We start from the raw sequence: 10,719 nt of genomic DNA on the forward strand, positions 1-10,719 counted from the left end.
CCGCCGAGGCGGACGGCGGCCGCGCCGCCGCGCCTCGCACCCGCGACGCCGGTGCGCCGCGGGGCGCGCGCCTGCACGCCGCCTCGCTGCAGGCGGCGCCCGGGGGCGCCGCGCCCGGCGACAGTGACGGCGGCGCGGGCCTCTTCGATGCCATCGACGGCGCCGCCGCCGAGGAGGTCGCCCCGCCGCGTGCCGCCGCGGACTGCGAAGCTGAGCACGCGGCGGCGACCGAGGAGCTGGCGCGCGTGTTTGACAAGTCCGACTTTGGGCGCATGGCGCCCGTGGGGCAGTTCAACCTGGGGTTCATCATCGGGCGGCTGGGGCGCGACCTCTTCATCGTAGACCAGCACGCGGCGGGTGGGGCCGCCGTTTGCGGAGCGAGCGTCGTGGGGAGGGGCCGGGGTTCACAGGGCCAGGGCTGCGGCGGGCGGGAGCTGTCGCCGGAGGCTCGACTAGGGAGAGATGGGCGCCGTCGCGCCGCGAGCAGGAGGCGGTTGCTTGCGGGCCGCGGGGAGTGCCACCACCAGCCCGCATGGTGGAACCCGCCGTGCCGCCCCGTGTGTGCCGCTGCTCAAGCTGCGTCTTGCATCCTTGCTCCCGCCTCCCCCCTGCGCGGCCAGATGAGAAGAGCACCTTTGAGCGGCTGCAGGCGTCCCTGGTGCTGAACAAGCAGCCGCTGCTGCAGCCCAAGCGCCTGCCGAACCTTAACCCCCTGGACTTCCAGGTGCGCGCCGACTGCCACACGCAAGGCAGCCGGGGCTGAGGCTGCGTCACGACCGCGCCGAGCGCCGGATCCCCGGCCCTCTGGCCAGCGCTGCTTCCATTCCATCACTGCTGCCAACGCTCGATCGCTGGCGGCGCAACTCACGAATGCCCCACTTGCGCCCTGGCCCTGCGTTGACGTCTCCACACCCGCGCAAACTCCCTGAACCCTTTCGAGCCCCACCCTGCACCCCTCAATTCCTCCTTATCCAAAACCCTATAAAAAGGTCATCCGCGACCACCTGGAGGTATTCGAGCGCAGCGGCTTCCAATTCGCCGAGGTCCTGCCCGATGGCCGCAGCCACCGCCCCCTGCGCGCCGCGGCCGGCGGCGCCGGAGCCGGTCGCACTGAAGGGGACGGCGACCGCGACGGCGGCGCCGGCGGCGGCGGGGGCGGTGACCTGCTGCTGTCTGCGGTGCCTTACAGCAAGGGCGTTCAGTTTGGTGAGGACGAGGTGGCGGAGATGGTGGAGGCGCTGGCGGCGGGCGAGGGGCGGCGCGAGGCGGTGCGGCCCAACAAGTGAGGCTGCATGGGGGCGGGCTGGGGGGGCCCGCGGGCCGGGGGCCACGCAGGAGCGGTCGGGAGAAGGGGGCGGCTGGCTGGCTCCTCGGCTGGGGAGTGCTGGTGGTGTCTGCTTATGTTGAGGCATGCGTACAATGGTGTCTCCCACCCCCAAACCCTGAACCCAGCAGATTGCCCTGTGGGCCCCTGATTCTCGTCCTGCTTCCCGACCGTACGCAATCCCATTAGGGTTCGCTCCATGCTGGCCAGCCGTGCGTGCCGCTCCTCCATCATGATCGGCCGCGCCCTGGACCCGCCCCTCATGCGCCGCATCCTGGCGCGCCTGGCCGAGCTGGACGCGCCCTGGAACTGCCCCCACGGCCGCCCCACGATGCGCCACCTGGCGGTGCTACCGTCAGCGGCGCCGGGGCTGGGGCCAGGGCGGGCGGGCGCCGGGGCGCGCGGTGGGGGCGGCAGCAAGGGCGGCGACGGGGCTGGGGCAAGGGGGGCCGACGAGAGCACGCAAGAAGCAGAAGATACCGAGGAGGAGGATGGCAGTTGATGATGCAGCGTTCGTGTCCACTGAAGCCAGGGCGTGTTTATGGTCAGTCGGCCTTGAGAGCACTTACTGGGAACTTGTTACTTTGATCTTCCAACGCATTCATTCGGCCACGTGGCATATGCATACACGCACCAGAGCCACCACGTAACAATCGACTCGGGTTAAGCAGAGGCAGCTGTCTATTGGCCGGAGCACTGCATGTGCTGCAACCCATGGCTGACCACGCACTGACAGCTGACCCGCCGCTGAGGGCGCAGCAGGCCAGAATACCATACCAGCGCCGCGCTCTTTCAGCACGGCGACAGCCGGAAACAGAACGGACAGTATCACCCAGATCAGCCCCCAAACCCTTCAAACCACCGGCTCATTCATCATCATCCTCCTCATCCTCGTCCTCGTCGTCCGCCTCTGGTGCGGCCTTGATGAGGTCATCCAGGAGGTCCAGCAGCTCCTGCTGCCCCTCAACCTCCAGGGAAGCGTTTGTCAGGTTCAGCATCCAGCCTGTGCGTGCGTGTGTGTGTGTGTGTGAGAGAGAGGGAGAGAGGGAGTGTGTGTGTGTGTGCACGCGCGTGCGCGCGCGCACATTCAGGTGATATGTGGGCTGGTGCATTTGTGGAGACGCAGCGTGCGCCTTCACAATCTTTCGTGGTGCCATCCCGCCATGAGAGTCTCTTCTGGCACTTGCACTGCCCCTGCCCCTTGGGCTTCCAGGGCGCGTCCACCCCACAGACCCACCCGTCAGCTTGGCCTTGAGGGTCTCAAGCTCGTCCTTGTCATAGCCAGCATGGCTGAAGACTGGGTTCAGGGGCCCGGGAGGGTGCATACACACCCATGCCATGCGAGCCGGCGGAGGCGGGAAGCGGGGCTGTTGCAGCGGCGCACAAGCTTGCCTGGCGACGGCAATGGCTGGCAGGCCTGCGAAATGCTGTGCTCAATCCAGCGCTGCCCAAATATGGCGTGTTGCCTGCCGCCGCCCTTCAGCATTCCTTGTCAATGTGTTCAAGCTGCTCCAAAGCAAGGGTGCTGCCTTGGCGCCACAGCGGCGCACCCTCCCCCCTTCCTGTGTTGTCGCGCGCCTCATTTGCGGCGCCCAGGCGCCGTCCGCCGCGCGCTTGCCCCCACCTGGCTGGCCCAGGACCTCGAGCCACCGCTCCACCAACAGCGAGGGGAACTGCTGGTTCTCGCAGTATGACTCGCCGCCGGCTGACCTCCAGGCCTCCGCGTCGGCTGCGTTGCGGTTGGCAAGGCGTGCGTGCGCGGGTGGTTTGGGGCCGCCTGGCCAGGCATCTTGCAAGGATCGGTCTCCACAATCCATTCCGCGCACGGTGTAAAGCGCGCCGCTGCGCGTACACTGGACGACCAGCGTAGGCGCGTGTAGGTGTTCCTTGCCTGAAATGGGCCCCAACGCCTTGGCGCGTGTGTGTGTTCCTTGCTGCTGCTGGGCCCCTAGCTCACCGGGGTCTTCTACCAGGTCAAACCCCGCTGGATTTTTTGCTACCACCTTCGTGATGCCCTCAAGCATGCCAACCGCCTGCCGCCCGCTTGCGCTGCTGCTTGCATCATACACCTGCCGCATGGCGGGTTGGTCGTATGAGGGCGCTGCAAAAGGCGGATGTGCATGAAGCGGCAGCTCTGCGGTGGGGCCCATGCTGGCACGGCGCCTGCCGCCGCGGCATCACCACCTGCAGCACCCGGCGGATCTCGGACACGTCCGTCATGATTGCACCAGCTTCCGGATATCAAAGATACTAACTAAACCTGCTTTTGCGGCAGAAACCAAGCAATCCAATGCCCGCCCGGATCAAAGGTGCGGCGATCTAGTCAAATACGATGCTTCGTGATTTACTATGATGCCTAAAATGCGTGCTTCTCACTCTCGCGTTCAGTCAGACAGGCATGTGCCGCCACTCGCAGGGGTCACATCCGCACCGACACCCGCAATCGCAGTCACCAGCGTTGTCACCAGTACGGTACAGTGCGGTTGCGGCGCCAGCTGCCTGGTGCTTGTTCCCCTGCTGCACGCAGCAGCGGCGTGATGACTTCCCCCACTTGTCAACGCTGTTCTACCACAGTCAACAAATACTTGGCAGAGCCCTCCATATTGCAGTAGCTGTGTAAGGTATTACCAGTGTCGGACCCGCAAATGCAACTGAGGATCATGTCGATTGAAGTGGATCCTGTCAGGCACTGCAACAGAGCTCTTCAGGTGGACAACTACATGCTGCGCACGCACCGATACGCAGAGGCCAACCCTGCGGCAACAACCTGTACACGTGCAACGGCGGGCACCAGGCCAGCGAGCGTCCAACAATTCGCACCCCAGTCCGCCCGGACTTGCACAAGCGCAGCTGCAGTGCAGCAAGTCGAGGAGCATTGACACGGCCCCATTCAGTCATTTCCTAACGCAGGAAACACAAGGCGGCATGCAGCGACAATCAACAACAGCATGAGGGGACCTGTACGTAGCGCCAGTGAGATTCGAACGCGTCAGCATCAAGCAGGCAGGGCACCTGGAGTGGGTGGGTCGCGCGAGCAGCGACAACAAGCCCGCGGTCGCGACCCGCACGCGCTTTCAAAGCCACCTCGAGCACGTCCGGCTTGAGGTCTTTGTCAAACGTGCAGCCCTCCACAACCACATTCCGCAGCTGCGGCGCACGCGAGAGCTCCATAAGCTCCGCAAAGCTGACCCCTGTGACGCTGCAAAGTCGCAGGTGCTGCAACGCGCCGCACGCCGACAGCGCGTCGAGCCGGCCTTCCAGCTGCAGTCTACAATCTGGGGGCCCCCCAACGACACACAGCCGCTCGAGCGTGGTCAGGGACGCCACCTCCTCCCAGACAACCACGCCGTCGTATCCGCCCCACGCGGTGCCGAGCGTAAGCACGCGCAGCGCGGGGAACACCGGGTGCAGCTGCTCGCCGGGATAGTTATTGCAGTTGTCAAAGCTGGCGTGCAGGGTGTGCAGCCGGGGGAACGACGGCGGGGAGGGCGCCGTGCTGAACACCCACAAGGCCAGCTCCTCCAGGTGCGCGGCGTGAGACTGCAGGCTGTCCAGCGAGCCTTGCACGGCCGGGCGCAGCCGCATATACTCTACCTCATCGCACACGTAGAATGCCAGCCGCCGCAGGTGCGGGGCCGCCGCGAGCAGCCTGGCGCAGTCGAAGCCGTGAAACCTGGCCTCCGCCTCCTCGTCGTCGATGTCAGCGCCGTTTGCTGGAAGCGCGACGCTCGACTTGCTCGCGCAGCCCATCAACTCAATGAGACGCGTGAGCTGCGAGAGGCCGTGTCGCGGGGGACGGTGCGGGCGCTGCTGAGCCCTCTGCAGCCGCACGGGCCAGCCAAGCTGTGGGTCGCCATGGCTCAAGCCGAGGTTGTCACACGCCATGAAGACGCTGCTGGCAGGGAGACCGCTGCAGGCGGGCGAGGGGCTCCATTGCAGTGCGAGTGCTGACCCCAGGACAGCAGAGGTAATCATTCGACCTGCGGACACAAGGCGCAGCATAGCAGGCGGCAGCGCACCTTCTTGAGGGTGTCGTAGAACACTGACAGCCCGTCGTCCGGAGCAGGCTTGATGCCGAGGTCCTGAGGCTCCACCCGCACCAGCTGCAGCGACTCCAGGCCCGTGCAGGTGCCCACACAGTCCAGCCATGAGGCGCCGCCGATCCCGGGCCAGGCGTAGCCGCAGCCTTTCAGGTGCAGCTTGCGCAGCCCGGGCGGCAGCCAGCGGCCGCTGGCCGCATCCGCGCGGCCGGCGAAGCGGAGGCTTGTGAGTGCTGCCAGGCAGCCCAGCGGGGAGAGCAGCAGTCCTTTTGACTCATGGGCTGACGAGAGGTCTAGCGAAGTCAGCTGGGTCAGGCAGCCGGCAATGGAGAAGGCGGCCAGGAAGGAGGTCAGGGCCAGTGCAATTCCATGTGGGAGCCTGTCAGCCGACACCCGCTGAAACCCAGCACAGTGCCTGCGGTGCGTGCGCGTGCGCGGCGGAGAGTTGGGTGTTGGTACGTGCAGGCTGCGAGTGAGCTGGGTTGACATGGCGGTGGGCCTGGGGGTCCAGCAGCGACCGTTGCCACCGCCTTTGTGTTTGATGCAGTGATGAGTGTGAGCTGTCCCGGCAGCACAAACAGCCCCGCACCTGCCCAGAGCGCCCACGAGCTGCGCCAGCGCGCCGGCGCAGTCCATTTGCGGGTAGGCCAGCACCACGCATTCCAGGCTTGGCCACTGCTCGCATCGCTCGGCAACATGCTGCATGGCTGCGGTGGCGTCGCACGACCCTTTCAAGACAAGCTTGGTCGTTGTCGAGTTCACCAAGCTCCGCAGGCCTACACTCGACGCCCGCAGCATGCGCCTGGTATGACCATCTTTGGATGTGGGCCACTACCAGATGCAGGATGTCCAAACCCAGCACTGGCGGGGGAGCACCGCCAGGAGTGGCGCGCTGCTGCTGCTCTGCCGCGCCGACTTGAGGGGCAAAGCTGTTGCTGGCCATGGGCGCAGTATCTTTTGTTTGCACCACAAGAACACCAGACGAGACCAGGGACTCTACTGCTCCTCGAGTGGACTCAAGTTTGAATCATCGCCAGACGGAAATCCTCAGGAATGGCGCACTTTGCTATGATGCACCGAAACCAGCCTCACAATCTTCGTAGCGTAGCCACCTCCGTTTGTCGACTTGACAGAAATTGCTGCAGGCCTACAGTACCGTACCGTACATCCCCCGCCGAAACAGGTGCAGCGAGTGTGTGTCTGATCTGGGTGACGCCGACGCTTTCAAGAAACTGTGTTTGTGACTGGGCAGCGCCGTTCCGGCTTTCCGCCACTTGCCCGTGCTGTGCTGCCGCTGCATTTGAACATTTGGCAGAGCCCTGCGTATTGCAGGAGCTGTGTGAGGATAGTACCAGCGTGCGTGATGCTGGACAATCTTGTTGATTGGACTGTATACTGTCAGGCACTGGAACAGAGCTCATCAGCTGCACGATTGAATCCGGCGCCGGCACCACTACGCAGGACGCAATCCCGCAGCAGCAACAAGTACATGTGCAACGGCGGGCGCAATGTCTGAGAGGCATGCTACGACGCACACTTGAGACCGTTTGAATAGGTGCAGCTGCAGTGTGGCGCCAAATTCGCAACCCAGGGATACATCAGCATCCAATCCTTTACCAGCAGGAAGGCCAAGCCAGCAGGGAGCCACAATTAACGACAGCGAGAGGACCTGGACCTAGTTCCAGTGACAAAGATAAAGCAGAAAACACCGTCCGTAAATCTCCTCCAGTCGACTAGTGCTGATTACCGCACACATGGCCGGGCGCAAAGAATGTAAAAAGGTATCCTACTGTCTGTGCGCTTGGCGGGGCGCATCGAAGGCGAGATGTATGCGCAGCCGATGGTGCTGACGCTGCCGCCTGCAGCGCTGCAGGCGCGACGGACTGGACGAGCGGCTGGCCCAACAACAGTCGCTGCATCGCTTTGTCAGCGCATACAGAGCAGGTGCTGCTGTTTGCATGTGATGTCGAGCCGCTTCGTTCTTGGCGATGACGCTGATAATAATCCTTTGAAATGAATTCAAACCTGTCAGTTGCTGCGGCGGAGCTCCACAGCTGCACACCCAAATCCTCCACATGCACTAATGCGCAGGAGCCGATATCAAGAGCCGACACATATGCGCGGCAACAACCGGTGCACGTGCCACAGCGGGTGCAATGCCAGCGAGCTATGCAAGGATGCACACTGCACAGAGCTCGGACTTGCACGAGTGAACTTGCAGAGCAGCAAGTCCGCGACACAGGAACATATCAGCATCAGCCAATGCTGATATGTGTCTGTGTGTGATGGAGGCAGCAGGTTCCCGCAGCAATTGGGTGAGCACCGCATCTCACCATCATGCAGCGCCAGGGGAGGGGAATGGGACGGATTCGGGTTTAACGTCACGTGCGGGGGGGGGGGGCTATTTGGAGTCTGCTGACGTGGGTTCCCATGTCAGCAGACTTGTCCTGCACAACACCTGATGAGACGCAAGCGCAAGGCATGGCAGCCACAGACACAGAGTTTCGTGTGGCAGTGGCGTTGTGTCACTGCACGGGAGCCCAGATCAATTACTCACTAGCTGCAAATGGCTGTGTGTGTTGGGTTGGGTCTGCAGCTGGTCTGAAGCATGCCTACCAGTTTAAACAACCAACGTGGCTACGCGTAGAAGCGAGGCTCTTTTGGTGTACCGTAGCAAATTGCGCCCACCCAGATCGCGCCGATTCAAACCTGAGTCCCGATCGGGCAGCACAAGGACCCTCTGTCTCGAATCTAGTGAAATAATTCTGAATATCTCACACATGGCCAGTAACAGTCTTGCACCTCATGTCGGAGCGGCGGAGCAGCAGCAGCGCCCCGCTCCTGGCGGTGCTCCCCCGCCAGTGCTTGGGTTAGACATCCTGCGCCTGGTCGTGGCTCACATCAAGGATGGTCATACCAGACGCATGCTGCGGGCGTCGAGTGTAGGCCTGCGGAGCTTGGTGAACTCAACGACGACCAAGCTCGTCTTCAAAGGGTCGCGCGACGCCACCGCGGCCATGCAGCACGTCGCCGAGCGATGCGAGCAGTGGCCAAGCCTGGAGCTCGTGGTGCTGGCCGTCCCCCGCCTGGACTGCGCCAGCGCGCTGGTGCAGCTTCTGGGCGCTGTGGGCAGGTGCGGAGCCGGTGTCTGCTTGCAGGCAAGCTCGCCAACAACTCGTCACAACTGTGTGGCGGCCGCACTTGTTGCTGCACTGGACCTCATGCCCACTGTCAGGGCAAACCAAATCACTCAAAGCCTTCATGTATAACCATTCCATTCTCTGCCCCGCACGCACACGTACCGCAGGCACTGTGCTGGGTTCCAGCGGTTGTCAGCCGACAGGCTCCCAGAGCAAATTGCCATGGCCCTTGCGTCCTTCCTGGCCGCCTTGTCGACCGTCGGCTGCCTGACTCAGCTGACTTCGCTGGACCTCAAGCCACATCAGGACGCAGGAGCGCTGCTGCTCTCCCCGCTGGGCCGCCTGGCAGCGCTCACAAGCCTCCGCTTCGCCGGCTGTGCCTATGCCGCCAGCGGTCGCTGGCTGCCGCCCGGGCTTCGCAAGCTGCACCTGGCAGGCCGCAGTCGCACTTGGCCTGGGATCGGCGGCGCGTCATGGCTGGACTGCGTGGGCGCCTGCACAGGCCTGGAGTCGCTGCAGCTGCTGTGGCTGGAGGCGCGGGACCTGGGCATCAAGCCTCATTTGTACGACGGGCTGTCTGTGTTCTACGATTCTCTGAAGCAGGTGCGCTGCCTCCTGCTACGGTGCGCCTTGTGCGCGCAGGTTGCATGCTTGCCTCTGCTGTCCTTAGGTTGGCACTCGCAGTGCACTACAGCCCCATCGCCCGCCTCAGGCGTTCTCCCTGCGTGCAGCATCATTGGGACTTGTGCAGAGCAATGGCACATCTTGGCAGGCCCACGCGGCTGCAGAGGGCTCCACAGCGCCTAACCTTCTACCACTGGGATGCCATTCGTTGCAGCTCACGCGCCTGACGGAGCTTACAGGCTGCGCCAGGGAGGCGAACGACATGCCTGATGAGAATAACGGCGACGACAGCGAAGATGAGGAGGCGGAGGCCAGGTTTTACGGCTTTGACAGCCGCAGGCTCCTTGCTGCGGCCCCCCACCTGCGGCGGCTGGCGTTTTACGTCTTTCACAAAGGCAGCTTCATGCAGCTGCGCCCCGCGGTGCAGGGCTCGCTGGGCAGCCTGCGGTCCCATGCTGCTGACCTGGAGGTGCTGGCTGTGCACGTGGTCAGCCCGGCGCCCTCCCCGCCGTCGTTCCCGCGGCTCCACACCCTGCACGCCAGCTTCTACAACCGCGACTCCTATCCCGGCGAGCCGCTGCACGCGGTGTTCCCCGCGCTGCGCGTGCTCACGCTCGGCACCCCGTGGTGCAGGTATGACGGCATCGTGGCCTGGGAGGCCGTCGCGTCCCTGACCACGCTCGAGCGGCTGTGTGTCGTGGCGGGGCCCCCGGAGTGTGCGTTGAAGCTGGAAGGCTGGCTTAACACCCTGTTGGCGTGCGGCGCGTTGCAGCGCCTGCGACTTTGCAGCGTCAAAGGGGTTAGCTTTGCGGAGCTTCTGGAGCTCTCTCGCGCGCCGCAGCTGCGGAGGATACAAGTGGAGGGCTGCACGTTTGACACAGAGCTCACGCCCCGCGCGCTTGAGGTGGCGTTGAAGGCGTGTGCGGGCCGCGAGCGCGCATTCCAAGCCATTGCGCGCGCAAACCACCCGCACCTGTCGCCCTGCCTGCTTGACGATGACGCGTTCCACTGACATTGGGGCGAGGTCTAGTTTCCCTCATGCTGTTGTGTGGCTCTACGCTCTTTGTCCGCTCAGCATCATTTTTATGTTGACATCACAAATGTGCGAGGCCATCGCACTCATGTTGAGCAACGATATGGCACCCAGCAGCAGAGCAGGGCGGGTGTGTTGCATGCCACTGTGCACGTTCGCCCCTGTAGATGCCTGATGCGTGGCCACTGCAAGGTTCTACCCCACCCCCATGCTTGCTTAGAAGAGATGTACTCTTAGGAAAGGACTCTCACCTTTGTTGTTTCGCAGGCATTTTTGACGTTTGTGCGTCGTGTGTCTTCTCTTCTTGCCATACTCAGTTGCTGATGCAAGGCACCGATTGATATAGAGGAAAGAGTTGGTTAGAATCTACTGTGGAGGGCCGATGCAGTTGTCGGCAGTTTACGCGTGCCCTGCCTGCTGGCGAGTGACACGGTGTGACAGGGCCACCGTCACTGCCCTGTCTGCCCGATCCCTGTGCTTTGTATGGGGTCTGTAGCTGCACAGGAGCAGACAAAGGGCCTGGCTCTGAAGGGGGGGGGGTGGGTTGGCTGTCAAGCC

General features: G+C 63.6%; 4 protein-coding genes across 4 annotated transcripts in view; 3 read left to right on the plus strand and 1 right to left on the minus strand.

Annotated features, from left to right (window-relative positions):
* MNEG_8783 (Mismatch repair endonuclease pms1) overlaps positions 1-1,286 on the plus strand; it is a gene marked incomplete at both ends in the record, with an annotated part of 2,741 nt that extends 1,455 nt beyond the window's left edge. The window contains 3 exons of the mRNA XM_014042742.1: positions 93-357; positions 621-724; positions 990-1,286. Of these exons, the coding sequence (XP_013898196.1) occupies positions 93-357; positions 621-724; positions 990-1,286 (666 nt within the window). The remainder of the gene's footprint in view (positions 1-92; positions 358-620; positions 725-989) is intronic.
* Positions 1,287-1,523: 237 nt separating this feature from the next.
* Positions 1,524-1,826, plus strand: MNEG_8784 (hypothetical protein; the record flags this gene model as incomplete). Its single annotated transcript, XM_014042743.1, has 1 exon — positions 1,524-1,826. The coding sequence occupies one exon, from the start codon at positions 1,524-1,526 to the stop codon at positions 1,824-1,826; it is 303 nt and encodes a 100-aa protein (XP_013898197.1).
* Positions 1,827-2,190: 364 nt separating this feature from the next.
* MNEG_8785 (hypothetical protein) lies at positions 2,191-6,069 on the minus strand (the record flags this gene model as incomplete). Its single annotated transcript, XM_014042744.1, has 7 exons — positions 2,191-2,327; positions 2,562-2,621; positions 2,949-3,053; positions 3,282-3,393; positions 4,409-5,095; positions 5,344-5,779; positions 5,954-6,069. 7 exons carry the CDS (start codon positions 6,067-6,069, stop codon positions 2,191-2,193), a joined length of 1,653 nt encoding a protein of 550 aa, XP_013898198.1.
* Positions 6,070-8,381: 2,312 nt separating this feature from the next.
* MNEG_8786 (hypothetical protein) lies at positions 8,382-10,140 on the plus strand (the record flags this gene model as incomplete). Its single annotated transcript, XM_014042745.1, has 3 exons — positions 8,382-8,497; positions 8,672-9,107; positions 9,343-10,140. The coding sequence occupies 3 exons, from the start codon at positions 8,382-8,384 to the stop codon at positions 10,138-10,140; spliced, it is 1,350 nt and encodes a 449-aa protein (XP_013898199.1).
* Between the last annotated feature and the right edge of the window lie 579 nt (positions 10,141-10,719).

Source organism: Monoraphidium neglectum (genome assembly GCF_000611645.1).
Source record: "Monoraphidium neglectum strain SAG 48.87 unplaced genomic scaffold scaffold01710, whole genome shotgun sequence".
In the NCBI taxonomy this organism is placed as follows: Eukaryota; Viridiplantae; Chlorophyta; class Chlorophyceae; order Sphaeropleales; family Selenastraceae; genus Monoraphidium; species Monoraphidium neglectum.